At 48.9% G+C, this 16,972-nt stretch overlaps 1 protein-coding gene across 1 annotated transcript; it reads right to left on the bottom strand.

Annotated features, from left to right (window-relative positions):
* Nucleotides 1-4,816: 4,816 nt before the first annotated feature.
* LOC102456489 (retinol-binding protein 4-like) lies at nt 4,817-16,357 on the bottom strand. The gene is made up of 6 exons (XM_075914116.1): nt 16,203-16,357; nt 15,731-15,869; nt 13,717-13,853; nt 13,238-13,344; nt 10,188-10,400; nt 4,817-5,401 (listed from the first exon to the last, which is right to left on the bottom strand). The coding sequence occupies exons 2-6, from the start codon at nt 15,860-15,862 to the stop codon at nt 5,388-5,390; spliced, it is 603 nt and encodes a 200-aa protein (XP_075770231.1). The 5' UTR covers nt 15,863-15,869; nt 16,203-16,357; the 3' UTR covers nt 4,817-5,387.
* Nucleotides 16,358-16,972: the final 615 nt, after the last annotated feature.

The following is a 16,972-nucleotide window of genomic DNA, read 5'->3' as shown; positions in this document are numbered from 1 at the left end:
AAAGGGGGCGGGGGGGGGGGAGGCAGGAGCCAGTGCTTGGAGGGAACCAACTTAAAAGTTGGTTCTCCATGAGCACTGGCTCTGTGGAACTGAGTGTCCCTGCCCACCCCTCCTGTCCTGATTTTAAGAGGAATAAGGGATCTTTCGGAAAAGGCTTTATTTTCCGAAAGATCCCCATCTAGACTGGCGCTTTTCTCCGGCAAAGCCCCGAGCCGGAAAAAAAGGGGCAGCCATGTTTATGCAAATGAAGCGGGGAAGATTTAAATCCCCGCTTCATTTGCAATTGCGATGTGTCTAATTTGCATCCCTTTTCCGGAAAAGGGATGCAATCTACACACAGCCCAGGAGTGGGGCAGGAATGCACTGGCTGCTGGCCCCGCCCCCGAGGACTATCCAATAAGCGTGGAATTGCTGTGGTCTGACGCGGTGACACGTTTGTTCTATGACTCCTTGTCTGACATCCCTTTTCCTTCTCAGCCATTGCTGGCGGCGGCGCCACCTCTCACGCCGGGCAGCCAGACAGTCAGTGCTGTGGCCGGTAGCAGCGCAGAAGGCAGGTGGCCTGGTGCAGCTTTGCCTCCCTTCCTTCTGCGCCGCTGCCGCTGGCTAAGGATGTTCAATATCGATTCATTTATTCAGCGAGCAGGGGCTGGAATTTCCATTGGCTACTTGACTAATCAACGGGCACTTCTGCACTTTGAAATGTACGAGAGCCACAGCGGGGGCTCTTTCGCATTTGAAAATTAGAACTCCGTGTGCTGCCTGGGGCCGGCGGGAAGTGCCCGTAGGCTCTTGGGGGTATGTCTACACTGCCACCCTAGTTCGAACTAGGGTGGCTAATGTAGGCATTCGAAGTTGCAAATGAAGCCCGGGATTTAAATATCCCGGCCTTCATTTGCATCCTGCCGGGCGCCGCCATTTTTAAATCCCCCATAGTGCGGACTCCGTGCCCGCGGCTACACGCAGCCCGGAGGAGGTAGTTCGAATTAGGCTCTCTAATTGGAACTACCGGTACACCTCGTTCCAACTTCAAATGCCTACATTAGCCACCCTAGTTCGAATTAGGGTGGCAGTGTAGACATACCCTGGTGTATTTCAAAGCGGAAGCGCCCTCCTGGAGGCTGGTGTCAGCGGGGGGCTCAGAGTTCCTGGCTGACCCCCAGCTTCACGTGGTGCTGCCACTTTGAAGTACCCATTCTCCCCCCCACACACACTTTGCTTCCTCTATCTGATAGAGGCAGCGGGAGGGGAGATCAACTAGTTGTCTCGACTATCTGAGAAGTATTTCCTTAATGAACTTACTGCTGGCAGCGCTGAATTCCACACTGGGAGGCTGCAGGGTGGCAGCCCCTGGCCAGGCGTCTGGCTTGGAAGGCAGCATGGCCACCAGCAGCAGGGAAGAACGCAGGCTGGCATTCGATGGCGTCGCTGCCCTGCCTTCTGCTCCCCTGATGGAGGCGGCTCTGTCTGCCAACGGGGGCAGCTGTAAAGGCAGCGCCACCCCAGCAGCAGTGCAGAAAGGAGGGCGGCCTGGTGCGGCATTGCCTCTCTTCCTTGTGCATCACTGCTGGTGGCCGCGCTGCTTACTAAGGGATTGACGGGCGGAGGGGGAGGGGGCGCGGCAGTGGTCAGGTACCCAACCTGGATGGCAACCCCACTGCCAGCAGCAGCGCAGGAGAGAGGGGAGCTGGTCTGGCATCACCACCTCCCTTCTGTGCCGCTGCCGGCCCTGACTCTCCGGTCTAAGCTGGGAGATAGAAGAGCATGGCCACCGTATGCACAAGGCCGTCTGCCCCCGGCATAGGCACAGAAGGTCTGGGGGCAGCCTGGCTCGGCACCCTGAAGGGCAGGGGAGTGGCAGGCACTGACAGGACGTCTAGCTCCAAAGTCAGCGCCACTGCCAGCAGCAGCAGGGCGGGGGGCTGGTCTGGTATCTCCACCCTTCCCTCTGCAGTGCTGCAGGCAGAGGAACTGCCTTTGGACCTGGGCGGCAGCAGAGCAGTGGCTGCTGGTGAGGTGCCCAGCTCAGATGGCAGCCTTGCTGGGCAGCTAGAGCGTGGGGGGCACTGACAGGACACCCAGCTCTGAAGTCAAAGCCAACGCCAGCAGGAGTGCAGAAGGCAGGGGGGCCCTGCATTTTCTTGCCACCTTTCCTTCTGCGTTGCTGCTGGCAGGGCTGCCTGCTCCACGTGGGGACCACAGAGCAGCAGCCTCTGCTGAGGTGTCCAGCTTGGACGGCAGCGGTACAGAAGGAAGGGGGCGGGAGGCAGAGCTGGCCTCGGAAGATTGCGAAGAGAAGTGGGGGAGAACCAACCGGCCGTCCGGAGGGGAAGCGAATCGGCGGCGGGGAGCGGGACGGATCCGGGCAGTGCCGATCCCAGGGCGCTGCCTGTCCCGCGCACGGTCCCAGCGACGTGCGAGTCAGTCCGGCTGCGGCTCCACCACGCACTTGACCAGCGCACGGGAGCACGGAGCGCACTGCCCCTCTTCCTCACATGCAACCAGAGCTCCCGGCGCCAATCGTGCCCCGCCTCCCAGCCACTCTCCCCACCCCAGCCCGGCTTCCATCCAGCACCCAGTCAGAAAACACTGGACATTGTACATGTCTGGTATTTTCTGGATTTTTTTAATGGACAGAGGGTCCAAAAACTGGACACCTGGCAACCCTATGTGCAGTGCTCTCTAGTTCCTCAGCTGTTCCCATTCTTGGGCCATTCTCCGGGAGCCAAAACCCTGGGCCAGTTGTAAGGCTCCTGCCTTGCCAGGGGCTCAGTCTGCCCGGGCACTTGGCAGCGCTGTCACTTTCCAGCTTAGGGGGTTGTGAAACACCCCCCCCCCGCCGCCCCAGCGCAGCAAGTGACAGTGCTGCAAAGCACCCGTGCTAGGACTGTCAAATAAGAGGCGTTAATGCCTGTGATTAACGCCGGTCAGAACGAACGCGTTAAAAAAATTAACTTGGCGTTAATCACAGCGGGCAGCAACCCGCCTGAGCGGTCTCTGGGAAGGCGCAGGAATGCGACCTGCAGGGCGCACAGAAAAACGAAGCCGTGGGAAAGGAAAAAAAAGCTGAAGCTGCACGAGAAGCAAAGATCCTGACACCCCTCCCACGTGAACATATGTTTTAAAATAAAACAACCTTGGGGGGGAACGACACTTGCCCAAGCTGTCCCACCCCAGCAGGGCTCACCCAAGCCACCCTCTTTTCCTCTTGGGGCTGGGACTGATCCTCCCCCCACATCTGATTCTAGTGCTGCGCCCCCCGGAACTCTGCACTGCCCACAGGAGAGTCTACCCCCCTCCAGGCCTGTGCTGCCCACGGCAGGGGCTGAGATTTTAAACAGGACTCTTTTGACTAGGACTCAAATATACTGATTATCGGGCTGTCAATTAACTAGCGTTAACGCCTGCGATTCATGCAGAGCACAATTTTAACGTGTTAATCGCAGGCATCTCTGCAGCACTTCCCCTTTGAAACGTTGCCAGGGTGTTTCGAAGAGGCAGTGCGTTAGGAGCTGTCGCTGTGTTTTCAAGGTGCAGCACTGCACTGAGCCCGGGGTCAGCTGGGGACTCCAGCTGATCCCAGGCTCCGTGCGGCTCTGTCCCTTGGAAATGCTGGGGAGGCGTACACGATTAATCACGATTACATTTTTAACGTTTTTTTAAATCGCTTGACAGCCCTAATTATTATATACATATATACATGTTAAGGCATGAAGCTATTATTATAAATGGCTGAAGTGAGAGAGTGAGAGTCTATCAAATGATCTTATGGGCATGATAGCAGAGATGGATTTGGATGAGATCTGAAGGTGGTTGCATTTGTCTGTCTGTTCAGGAAAGGTGCTTCATGCATAAAGGAAAATGGGGAGTGTAAAGATGCTTGCATGAGAAAGCAGTTGTGAATTATCAACAATCTTGATGTCTGCCTAATCTGCTATATCATCAGTCACCTGTGTAGCTACACCCAAGCTAGGAGAAAGGCGTGAAGATAACCAATTCCACCATTTCAGGACATAAGATGATTATTGCAAAAAGGAAGAAAACTGCTATTTTGTATCTCCCCCAAGTGTGGAAATGTGTCTAGCTATATTAGCGATATTTTCCTTCTGCTGAAGATGCTGGGTTGGGCAGCCTCAGAATGTGGACCCTGGAAGAGAGGTGGGTGCTTCACCTTAGGGGTACGTCTAGACTACAGGCTTTGTCGACAGATACTGTCAACAAAAGCTTCTGTCGACAAAGAGCGTCTAGACTACATCCAGTTCTGTCGACAAAGCAAGCTACCCTGAAATCATTATGGAATGTGATGGGGTACTCGGTCAATGCCGGTAACCCTGCCTTCATGAGAAGTAAGGGAAGTCGAAGGAAGAGAGTTCTTCCTTTGACTTCCTGCAGTGTAGACAGCGCCAAAAATTGAGTTAAGCTACTTCAACTTCAGCTATGCAATTGACGTAGCTGAAGTTGCATATCCTAACAACACTGTAGACATACCCCTATTTACCTTAGAGATTCAAAATGCTATAAAAGAGTGAGCTGGATTCTGTTTCTTGTGCATCAACAGGATGGTTAGCTATACTCCAGTCCCAGTCAATCACACTTGTGTAAAAATCAGTGGGTTTACATCAGTGAAATAACCTAAAGTATTATTTGAAAGCAGTGGGATTTCAAGGCTAATTGAGGGCTGAATGTGACTTTCATATCTTTATACTTTCAAGTGCAAAATGGGTGATGAACACAAGAAGAACGAACTCAGCATGACTACCAGACTGAGGTCCTTAGAACTAGTTAATGTCGGGCACCATTTTTGATGGACTCAGTGTTACAGAAGATAGAAATGTTTATTTTTCTTAAGGTGTAAGAATAGGGTAATTACAAATTGTGTATTTTTACACATCTTCAGTCCAGTATGAAGTGTAATAAAATAAAACTATTCTCTGAGGTGGTCAACGAATTTGCTTTTGTTGTTAAATACTATTTTGCTTTCCAGGGAATCCAATAAAGAAGATGCAATAAGCCAAGATGGCATTTTAAAATTAAATAGGTAATATGGGATTTTTAAAAGTGTGCCTGAAAAATTATTGGACAAAGTAAAAAACCAATAACAAAACCATGAAAGCTTACATACTTAAATACCACCACCTGGATTCCTTTCCTAAATACTGCAGTACAATAATGGTGTTACCAATAAACCATCTTCTCTCTATATTTACACTTTATGCATTCCCTGTTATTCACATTTATTAAAAGTTGCATTGGTTTATTGACAGAGTGAGCTACAGATAAATATATTTTAAGTCTGAGAAACTGCTTTAAAGATTTACAACAGTCACTCTGTAAACTTTACATCTGCATTGAAGTTACATGATTTGTTTCCATACTTTCAAAACTCTTCAAGAGCAGAATCCTGAAACAAACAAAATAAAATTAATGATGTTTCTGAATCAGCACTAGAAATATAAAAAATACCAAATTTAAAGGGAGTGTAAATGTATTTCCTTTAAAGTGGTCTTACACTTATCAGTCTATTATTTGCAAGGTTTTTCTGCTCTTTAGACCTGTACCACATAATTCCAAAGGATTTTTACCTTAACATCAGACAGAAAGTAATCAGACCTGTTTCATTTATTTCAGACAGTAATGCTAAGGCCAAGAAGGCCAAGCAGTTGACATATACAACAGTGGCTCCACACGATGCCCCTGATCTACAGGCACTGACCCCACAGCTTCTACTGGCCACAGTTCTCCATTATTGATCGATGGGAGCTGCAGGTGTGGTGTTCACAGGCCAGGGCAGCAGGTGGAGAACTCTCTGCTCTGACTTTCTCAGGGGCTGCAGGGACATGCCAGCCACGTCCAGAAGCAGCAATTACCACAAGGATAATGACTTCAGCCATGGCAGGTTCAGCATTTTAGAACTCACTGCTCTTTAACACAGATTCACCCACAAAATATATTTACTTCAGCAAGATTTACCAGACTTTTCATTTAAGATCTCAAAAATATTAGCAACAGACTTTCCTACTGCACACACATGTATTTCACTTTTAATACATGCTAATACAAGTCCTAATTGCAATGTCCTGGTTACAGTGAAGTAATAACTTGCTCAGCAACCAGTTCCATGGTCAATGTAAATATCTGGGATGGTTTTATTGCCATTAGGAATACTCTCAGGCTGTGTCTAGACTGGCCAGTTTTTCCAGAAAATCAGCCGCTTTTCCGGAAAAACTGGCCAGCTGTCTACACTGGCCGATTGAATGTAGCACTTTAAAGACTAACAAGATGGTTTATTAGATGATGAGCTTTCGTGGGCCAGACCCACTTCCTCAGATCAAATAATGGAAGAAAATAGTCACAACCCCCACCTCTAATATCATTAACTCACTGGCATTCACCTTCCTCCCCCCCCCCCCACATCCCCCTTCTGTTCTGTAATGTGATTTGTCCTTTTCATATGTGTTCATTTTTTTTTAATTGTATCCTTTGGTATATATGGTTGTGACTATTTTCTTCCATTATTTGATCTGAGGAAGTGGGTCTGGCCCATGAAAGCTCATCATCTAATAAACCATCTTGTTAGTCTTTAAAGTGCTACATAGTCCTGTATTTTGTTTCAGCTACACCAGACTAACACGGCTACATCTCTATCACTAGATCTCATGTAAGATTGTCAGTGTTTTTGCGGAAATACATTGGAGTAAATTGTCTGTGGAATTTGTGGAATCTCCATCACTGGAGATATTTAAGAGCAGGTTGGATAAACATGTATTTGTCAATTTCATATGTGTTCACTTTTTTTGATTGTATCCCTTTGGTATATATGGTTGTGCCAATTTTCTTCCACAACTTGATCTGAGGAAGTGGGTCTGGCCCCCGAAAGCTCATCACCTAATAAACCATCTTGTTAGTCTTTAAAGCGCTGCATAGTTCTGACTTTTATTTCAGCAAGACCAGACTAACTCAGCTACATTTCTATAAATATGTATCAGGGATGATCTAGATCAGGGGTGGGGAACCTAAAGGGGCCCAGCCTAGTAGATTTTGTATGCTTCAGCCCCACAATAGGCCAGTAGGGGGACTGGAGCACCAGCAGGGACTTCCCAGTGCTGGGGGCGGGGAGGGCTGATTCTTGGGGGCCAGATCCAGGCAAGCCAGGGGCCACATCTGGCCCCTGGGCCTGCTGGTCTCCACCCCTGATCTAGATGTGCTTGGTCTCCTGGTCTTGATGACCTCGCAAGGTCCCTTCCAGTTCTAGTATTCTATGATTCTGATTTTCATTATAGACAACATTAATTTACATTTTGTTCCACCCACCTTTTCCAGATCACTGCTAAATATATTGAATATCCCCGGTCCTAATAGGTCTTTGTGGGGTCAGCCTGAAAATTAACTATGTATATTAATCTTTGCTCATCTAGCCATAGATTAGATTAATATATAATTAGATATATAACGTATATTAATCTATCATTCATTTTAGAGTATGTCTGTCTGTAATTCCCTTTTTTCAAGAACTTGTAAACAGTAAGGCTGTGTCTACACTGCACCCCTTTTCCGGAAAAGGGATGCAGATGAGAGAAGTCGGAATTGCAAATGCAGCGGGATTTAAATTTTCCCCGCTCCATTTGCATGAACATGGCTGCCGCTTTTTTCCGGCTCAGGGCTTTGCTGGAAAAAAGCGCCAGTCTAGACGGGGATCTTTTGGAAAATAAAGCCTTTTCCGAAAGGTCCCTTATGCCTGATTTTAAGAGGAATAAGGGATCTTTCGGAAAAGGCTTTATTTATAAAGGCCATGTTTATACAAATGTAACAGGGAAAATTTAAATCCCCGCTTCATTTGCAATTGCGACTTGTCTCATCTGTATCCCTTTTCCGGAAAAGGGGTGCAGTGTAGACACAGCCTAAGAGCTAGGGCCACCAAATTTAGTTTGCAGCTTCCCCTTCTAACTTAAAACAAGGTCAGGGTTTGGTTCTGCCAGGAGAACTGGAAGCCCTGGGAAAAGGACAGTTTTCCATAACATGCAAAGGGAGGGGCTATTGTTCAGAGGGATGCTGCATTGAGAGTGGCCACTGGGGGTCAACCATACCACCAAGGGAGTGGCCAGCAGGGCTGGAGCTCTGCCCACACACCAGTAAGTAGCCCCCCTCCCCCCACCCCAAACCCTTTCCCTCCATCCCAGCCCTTGGCCACAGCGCTGGAGGGTGGGGAGAGACCAGCCCCCTGACAGCTGGAGGGGTGGCCGGGGCGGGGGCGGGGATGGCGAACAGGCCCTAGAGGAGTGGGCTGGAGGTGAAGAAAAAGCCCAAGGCAGGTGGGGAGGAAGGGTGGCCTGAGAACAGGCCCCTGCCCCCCAGCCTACTATACCCCCTTACATTCCCAAGGCCCGGTCCTGAAGGACCCAGACAACGTCGGGTAACTCTGCAAGTAGATTCATAAATTGTGAGCCAGAAGGGATCACTCGGATCATCTAGTCTGGTCTCCTCTATAACACAGACCACAGGCCTTCCCTGAATTAATTTCTGCTTGAATGAGAGCATATCCTTCCACAAACTACTAACACATCTGTGTAATCTGAGAATCACACCCCTGGCTCATAGTGCAGATGTAGCCCGTGACTATTGACTTTCTGTAGCAGGGTCTTGTGAGGGACTCTGTCAAAGGCTTTTTAAAAGTCTAAAGAAATTATAGCCACAGTTCTCCTCTGCCTTGTATTTTGCTGACACAGCAAAATATTTCTAATAAACTAGAGACATAATTTTTCTTTACAGAAGCTCTGATGATTTTGTCCCTTTTAGGTTGTATTAATCTAGGGCTGTGTCTTCACTGGCAAGATTTTTTGCGCAAAATCTACACTGGCTGCGAGTATTTGCACAAGAACACTGACGTTCTAATGTACGAAATCAGCGCTTCTTATGCAAATACTCTGACGCTCCCGCTTAGGGATAAGCCCTCTTGTGCAAGTATTCTTGCGCAAGAGGCCTGTGTAGACCGCAATGTTAATTTCTTGCACAAGAAAGCCCAATGGCTAAAATAGCCATCGGAGCTTTCTTGCGCAAGAGAGCGTCTACACTGGCATGGATGCTTTTGCGCAAAAGCACATGCCAGTATAGACGCTCTGTTGTGCAAATACTTTTAACGGAAAAACTCTTCTGTTAAAAGTATTTGCACAAAATCTTGCCAGTGTAGACGTAGCCTAGGTGTTTTGCAACTCTCTTCAGTAGTTTCCACTAGGGATGTTCAAATGCATGGACAGATGGTTCCCTGGGAATCAGTGTGCCTAGGGGTGCTGGTTTTTAAGCTGGCTCCCCATGTATACTGACTCCTGCCTGCTTTCTTGCACTGCTGCATCGGTTAACGTTCAAAGTTACATGGAGGCTCCCTGGGATCTGGGGCGCACTGGGAGCCTGCATGTAACTTTGAACGTTAACTGATGAGCCCAGGCTCATAGAAACAATACTACAGTAAAAGTGACAGGTACAGCAGACTTCTGATAATCCGGCACCTTTGGGACCCAGGAGGTGCTGGATAATCGGATATACCAGAGTATCAGGAGGTACTCTGGCAGGGGGGCTGTGATGGGTTGGGGGGGGCAGGCGGGGAACGGCGCAGCGTGGGGCCAACCTGGCAGCACCCCAACCCGGCAGCCGTGGGGCCAACCTGAGCGGCGCTGAGGGACCAACCCGGCAGCACCCCAGCCGCTCTGCCCCATGGCTTCCCCAAGTCTGCCACTGCTGAAACTGACCAGCAGCGGACTTGGGGAAGCAGCCGGCAGAGCGGTGCCCAATTGGTCCCTCAGTGCCGCCCATCACCTCCCTGCTCGGCGCCCGGCAGCACCCCAGCTGCTCTGCTCTGCTCTGCAGCTTCCCCAAGTCTGCAGCTGGTCAGTTTCAGCAGCGGCAGCAGCAGACTTGGGGAAGCGGTACCGAGCAGCTCCAATTGTCCGGCTGTCCGGAGCACTTCCGGGTTCCAGGTGGTGCCGGACTATCGGGAGTGCCGGACCACTGAATGCCGGACAATTGGAGTTTTATTGTATATTGGAGACTCTGAGTTTGCAGTAAGAAAATAAGATCATATCACAGTCAATAAGTACAGCTCTTTCTACCATCCCTGCCCATCAGAGAAAGAGCTTTCTAGCATGGCAGTCATTTCCCTTCCCGAATACATCTTCTCTGAAAAAAAAAATTCTTACCATTATGTATAATAAGTCTGTATTTTCTGTCCAAGCAGAGGTCGACCTGCCTTTGTCTGACAATTCTCTGTGCCTCTGGTGACAATCCCTTCAGGTCCCGGGAGAACACAAAGGAGTAACTATCAGCACAGGTGCCATCATCATTTAGTAGGCGGCAGGAATAATGAAGGGCATAAGTGTCGTAATCTGTGTCCACCACCCAGTGATCATCATCTGGAAGAAACCATAGGGAAAGTGGGAGGAAGAGAGAGGTAAAAGGAGAGATTAACCTAAAGATAATTTGGTGAATACCCAGTCACCGAAGAATACCATAGTTTAGTAGTAACGATTGCAAATAGTCCATAATGACCCTAATCTTAGAATCATAGAGCTGGAAGAGACCTCAGGAGGTCATCAAGTCCAGCCCCCTGCCCAAGACAGGACCAACCCCAATTAAATTGATGGACACTGTGATAAAACTAAGAAAATGTAATGTTGGATTCTGAGAGGACATGTCTACATTGCATTTCTCTTCCAAGAGAGGAATGCAAATGCAGATGCCCGAAATTGCAAATGAAGCGCGGATTTGAATTTCCCATGCTTCATTTGCATAATCGCGGTCTGCCGCTTTTCCGGAATAGTGTCTTTCGAGACAACAAACGAGGTCCCTGCGGGGTTATTTTGAGAGAAAACCCTTCTTCGAAATAACCCATAAATCTCATTTTTTGAGGAGTAAGGGTTATTTCAAAGGAAGGGTTTTCTCTTGAAATAACCCCGTGGGGATCGCATTTGTTGTCTCGAAAGACACTATTTGGGAAAAGTGGCAGACTGCAATGATGCAAATTAAGCGCGGGAAATTCAAATCCGCGCTTCATTTGCAATTTCGGGTGTCTGTATTTGCATTCCTCTCTCGGAAGAGGAATGCAATGTAGACATACCCTGACACTTTAATGCCACTCATTTCTTTCCTGAACCATGGGAAAATTTTAACAACAAAATTAATCTACTTGGGAACTTTCTTTATACTTCAAGGCAAATACTTCCGCCTATTGGAACTTATATTTGTACTTGTTGCGCTTGTGTACCATGGTGCATATAATCTTTTAAGGACTGAAAACAGAATGCTTAAAGTGGTAAGCCACTGGGTTAAACTGGAACAAATAAATATTTTCCTGCCGGTCATGTACCAGATTATTCATCGCTCACATAGTCCCATTACCTTCTTGAAAGCTGTTTTCCTACCACAGAAATGTTCTATACTGTTTGTGTGGAAAAAACATATCATACTATTGCCTCCTAGGTTTCGTATAAATTTGTATTTGCTAGGCATATGCAAAGAGATGCATCACAAATCCTAATCACAATTTGCAGTTAGAATTTCAGATAGTTCTCGGCTATTTATCATTCAATGAATGCCCCTCTAACCTTCCTACATAGACAGAAATGAATCTGGAAGGGGGCAGGGGTGTTTTAAAAAGGGAGGGTTGCAAACTCCACACCATGATTCCCTGGGCCTCATGAACCTCATCCACAGAATCTGGCTTCCATGGAGTTGAAGGAGGCTGTCCTGTCCAGATGGGTTACACCTGGTTCTCCTTCTCCCTCTTTTTCCCTCTTTGGGAGACCAGAGTTTGCAGCAATGTATTGTACAGAATTCCCTTCTCTGCAGTGTGGGGCAGCCAGCAATGAGCTGGCAAAAAAAGTGGACAGCAGGCCAGAGGCCAGTGGCTTCCTGAAGATCCCCTGAGAACTGTGTCTTTGGAGCCCACCTCTCTTCCATTTTCCACTTTCACTCATGGCGATTCCTCAAGTAGCGTGCTGGAGTTTCCACTCTCCTAGATGGGTTAAACTCAGGGGCTGTGTCTAGACTGGCATGTTTTTCCGGAAAATCATCTGCTTTTCCGGAAAAACTTGCCAGCTGTCTACACTGGCCACTTGAATTTCCAGAAAAGCACTGACGATCTCATGAAAGATCATCAGTGCTTTTCCGGAAAAACTATGCTGCTCCCGTTCAGGCAAAAGTCGCAAAAATGGCGATCGGGGCTTTTTTGCGGAAAAGTGCGTCGGCGATCAGGGCTTTTTTGCGGAAAACAAATCTCAGCTGTCTACACTGGCCCAGGGGCTACATCTAGACTGGCATGATTTTCCGGAAATGCTTTTAACGGAAAAGTTTTCCGTTAAAAGCATTTTCGGAAAAGAGCGTCTAGATTGGCACGGATGCTTTTCCGCAAAAGCACTTTTTGCGGAAAAGCATCTGTGGCCAATCTAGATGCGCTTTTCTGCAAAATAGCCCCGATCGCCATTTTTGCGATCGGGGCTTTTTTGCGGAAAACAAATCTCAGCTGTCTACACTGGCCCTTTTGCGCAAAAGGGACTTTTGCCCGAACGGGAGCACCATAGTATTTCCGCAAAAAGCACTGATTTCTTACAGTAGGAAGTCAGTGCTTTTGTGGAAATTCAAGCGGCCAGTGTAGACAGCTGGCAAGTTTTTCCGGAAAAGCGGCTGATTTTCCGGAAAAACTGGCCAGTCTAGACACAGCCAGGAGGTAAGAATGGGGATCAGCATTAATATGTTGAGAGTTTGTCAAAAAAAGAGACAGTCCCTGTATTCATGAAGTAACCACAATGGCTAACAGCCAAGAAAATCCTCCTCATCTAGTTTGTAGACAACGGAATCTGATATTAGTCCCCCCCCCTCCCCAAGAACATTAATATATTCAAATAAAAAGCAGCTCTGAATTAAAACGAGCTCATAATCTCAACTTCTTTCAGCTCTTTCCATGTGGTAATCTTAGTCTATACTGTGGAGTTTGGAAGGAAAATAAATGTATGAGCATTTCCATGCAAAGACTTTAACTGCCCTAGGAAAAACACTGATCAGCTAACACACGTGAAAACTAGAAACTGCTTGTCCACTCTGGGATTGCACCAAGCAGCAGTTACAATGTGTTAGCTAATGTGGCTATAAAAATCCCCTTTTTCTTCAAGCAGCTGCATCAAAAAGAACCAGGGTCCTCACACACACCTGAGTCTCCAGCTGTAAAAACACCCCACTTCATAGGAGTACTTACTTCCCTTCTGGAGATAAGAGGCGACCCCCCAGTACTTCATCTTGAATTTGGCAGGGTCCTCCATGTCAGTGAAGGAGCCAACCATGTCAGCACAAACATCCCAGTTACTGCAAATAGGACAAGACAAAAAGACACTGAACTCACACCTGATAGCCTGGATTTGGGGGTCAGTTAGTGAGGAACACTTGGGTACAAAAATGGGTGGGAGCCTTTTTTTCTTTTTACAATATGGAGATATAGACCTGGAGAGGTCATCAACTCCACTCTGCTGCCCTTGGAGCAGGACTAAGTACCACCCCTGATGGATTTGCCCCAGATCCCTAAATGGATCCCTCGAGGATTGAGCTCACCACCCTGGGTTTAACAAGCCAATGCTCAAACCACTGAGCTCTCCCTCCCCCCAGCCTTTGGGGAACAGAGTATGTCAGGTCTCTGCAGAAGCCAAGTGGGGAGAGACAGGCGGGTGCCAGGCAACCTACTTGAACAGCCGGACTCTGCCCCTGGCGGTAGCGCTCATTTGTCCATTCTCATCTACAGTAAACGTGGCTACCACATTGTCCTGCAGGAACAGCCCCTGCGGGTCTTTCTTGGCCATGGCGTACCAGGTGCCAGCATACTGCAGGGAGAGGAAAGATTCTTGAAGTTGGGTCACTGCACAATAGGTGGAGAGGGCCATAAAAGCTGGGTCGACCTGGACTTTGCAGGACTCTGCCAATCTTTAACCCCAAGCCTCCAAGTCGTACCATCAAATGACAGAATAAACTCCATTGTGCCCACCACACAAAAATGATTCAGCTACAATGTACCCAGGACCACAAGCACCATAAAGGCTCAGTTTCAGCAGCTGGATCTTGCTGGGCTTTGGCCCCAGTCCTCTCACTTCTAGGCTGTGTCTACATTGGCACCCTTTTCCGGAAATGCTTAAAACGGAACAGTTTTCCGTTATAAGTATTTCCGGAAAAAGTGCGTCTACATTGGAAGGATGCTTTTCCGGAAAAGCACTTTTTCTGGAAAAGCGTCCGTGGCCAATGTAGACGCGCTTTTCCGGAAAAAAGCCCCGATCGTCATTTTCGTGATCAGGGCTTTTTTGCAGAAAAGACTACTGTTTTTCTGGAAAAGGGAATAGTTTTTCCGGAAAAGGACTTTTGCTCGAACGGGAGCAGCATAGTTTTTCCGGAAAAACACTGACAATTTTACAGTAGATCGTCATTGCTTTTCCGGAAAAGCAAGCGGCCAGTGTAGACAGCTGGCAAGTTATTCCGGAAAAGCGACTGCTTTTCCGGAATAAGTGGCCCAGTGTAGACACAGCCCTCATGTCTAAAAACAGAACATGGATGGCAGCTCCTGTAGCTTGTGATGATAAATACAAATACTCAGAGTAATACTACTCAGCACACAGGGGTGTAAGAATTTTGCAGCAGAACTAGAACAACTGAACGCACATGAGAAGCTGCTGCCATTTTTTTTTGTTTAGACCACACCCTTATTCCCCATTTAAGCCTCAGAATTTGAGGTCCTGGGCCACAAACTGCTTGCACCCATGTGCTGGATCTGGGTTTGTGGTGCCCTGCACTGGAAGCTGTCTTTTGGCACAGGAGGGTGCCGGATTGGGTCTCTAGTTTAGAGTTGCCAGGTGTGCGGTATTCACCCCCGACAGTCCAGTATTTTCGCCTCCTGTCCAGTAAAAAAATTCAGAAAATACCAGACACCTGAAATGTCTGGTATTTTCTGTTTTTTTCCCAGCCAGGAGGCGAAAATCCCAGGTGCTTAACTGGTTCCACAGGGGAGCTGTCTGGCCTGGAGCAGGAAGACAAGATGGCAGCTGGTGGCCGGCAGCCTGTTAGATCCAAAAAGCCTCAAAGGCGTTTCTTAAAGGGGCCATGCTTTTAAAAAAAAAATTATTTTTTTTCCTCAACAACTTTGGTCTCCCCCTTTTTTTTCTCAACAGAATTTTTTCCCCAGTGTTTTGTTTTGTTTTTTTTGGGGGGGGGGGGGGTTCGGTATTTTTTGTTAAACCGTCTGGCAACCCTACTCTACTTTGATCGTACATTTTGGATCTCGTGGGCAGAATGGGTAGCAGGTTTAAAACTAATCAAAGAAAGTTCTTCTTCACACAGCGTGTAGTCAACCTGTGGAACTCCTTGCCAGAGGAGGCTGTGAAAGCTAGGACTATAATAGAGTTTAAAGAGAAGCTGGATAAATTCATGGAGGTTAGGTCCATAAAAGGCTATTAGACAGGGGATAAAATGGTGTCCTTGGCCTCTGTTTGTCAGGGGCTGGAGAGAGCTGGCAGGAGACGGATTGCTTGATTATTGTCTTTGGTCCACCCTCTCTGGGGCACCTGGTGCTGGCCACTGTCGGCAGACAGGATACTGGGCTAGATGGACCTTTGGTCTGACCCAGTACGGCCGTTCTTATGTTTTTATGTTCTTAATTTGGCTGGATCCAAAGGAGAGTCAGCACTAGCGGGTGGGGAGGGAAGTGGACACCTACTCGAGCCTTGTCGAAGTTCTCCTTGACTTTGAAGCTGCTCACTCTGCAGTCCCGTTCCGCTCCACATCCGCAGCCCAGCAGGCCCAGGGCCACCAGCAGCAGCCAGGTCAGGAATCGCCCCTCCTGAGCCATCCTGCTCCTACCACAACAGCAAACAGAGACAGGACCACACTGTCAGCACAGGGGGGAGGGGCGTGTCCAAGGCAGGTCTCCCAAACCTACCAGGTTCCCCCAAGATGCTCAGAGGGCCCCCCAGAGCAACAGTGGGTCCCCAATGCCTGCACAGTAGAGTGCGCCCTAGAGGGGGTGCTTCCTCAGGGCCCCAGAAGGAGGCTGCCCAAATACCCAGAGGGTGCCCCAGTGCAGAGACTGGCAGTGCAGCCTCCTCCCCCCCCCCCCCCGGGCTCTCGGCAGACTCAGTGTGCACGGGAGGAGAGAGGCTTCGCCAGCTGGGTGGGAATGTGTCTCTTACGGAGCAGCGTGGATCCCGCGGGCAGCTGGTCTGCAGCCGAGCGCTGGTGCAGGGGAGAGGAGGCAGCCGCGCGGCACAGGGCTGCGCGCACTTTATACAGCGCCGCGGCGGGGCCGAGGTCTGCCCTTGCGTAACATCACAGGGCAAAACGCTAACAGGGGGGAGGGAGCGGGAGGCTGGATTGATTCCAGCTGGGGGCTCTTGTGCAACCAGGCCAGGAGGCGGGGTCGACCTGAGCGATCTTTAACCCCATCCGGCCACAGGGAGAGAAGGGCTGAGACCAGCACCTGAAAGGCAGGACCCCGAGTCAGGGGTAGAAAGTGAGAGAGGTTTAATTGTATCTCATTAAACTACAGGAGCATTTCCCACTCTGTCGCTTCAAAGTCCTGCTTGGCCAAGGCCTGCAGCGGAGTTACAGGCGGTGGCTTCCTTGTTCTGCTCCAATTTCTGTCCTTCTAAATGCCTGTAGCATCGTGACACCCCTGCCGTTGCTGGTGACTGAGACCCAAGGGCTGCTCCCTGGGGACAGCTTCCACGTACCAGCAGCAGGAGCTGTCCTGATGTACAGCCTGCAAGACTTTCCTAGCCTGCTCCAGAGTGCAGCCGCAGGACATTTCTCGGGTCCTGCCTTCGAAGGAGGCAAAAGAGCACCCCTCAGCTCAGGCCTTTCTAGCACAAGGCAGGGGGGATGTGCGTGATGACTGTGACGGTGCTAATGTTGCACTGAACGCCACTCTGGTGTTCCACCCACAATTAGGAGGCAAAGTTCC

The sequence above is a fragment of the Pelodiscus sinensis genome, chromosome 32 (genome assembly GCF_049634645.1).
Source record: "Pelodiscus sinensis isolate JC-2024 chromosome 32, ASM4963464v1, whole genome shotgun sequence".
Classification (NCBI taxonomy): domain Eukaryota; kingdom Metazoa; phylum Chordata; order Testudines; family Trionychidae; genus Pelodiscus; species Pelodiscus sinensis.
This window is presented reverse-complemented; position numbering and strand designations above follow the sequence as displayed.

Excerpts from the sequence above, each read along its gene's own strand:
- LOC102456489 (XM_075914116.1), bottom strand. The coding sequence starts at position 15,862 with ATGGCTCAGGAGGGGCGATTCCTGACCTGGCTGCTGCTGGTGGCCCTG. Across the intron at positions 13,345-13,716 it reads GGCAGAGTCCGGCTGTTCAA|TAACTGGGATGTTTGTGCTG; the intron begins GTAGGTTGCCTG and ends TCCTATTTGCAG. Across the intron at positions 10,401-13,237 it reads CTCTTATCTCCAGAAGGGAA|ATGATGATCACTGGGTGGTG; the intron begins GTAAGTACTCCT and ends GGTTTCTTCCAG.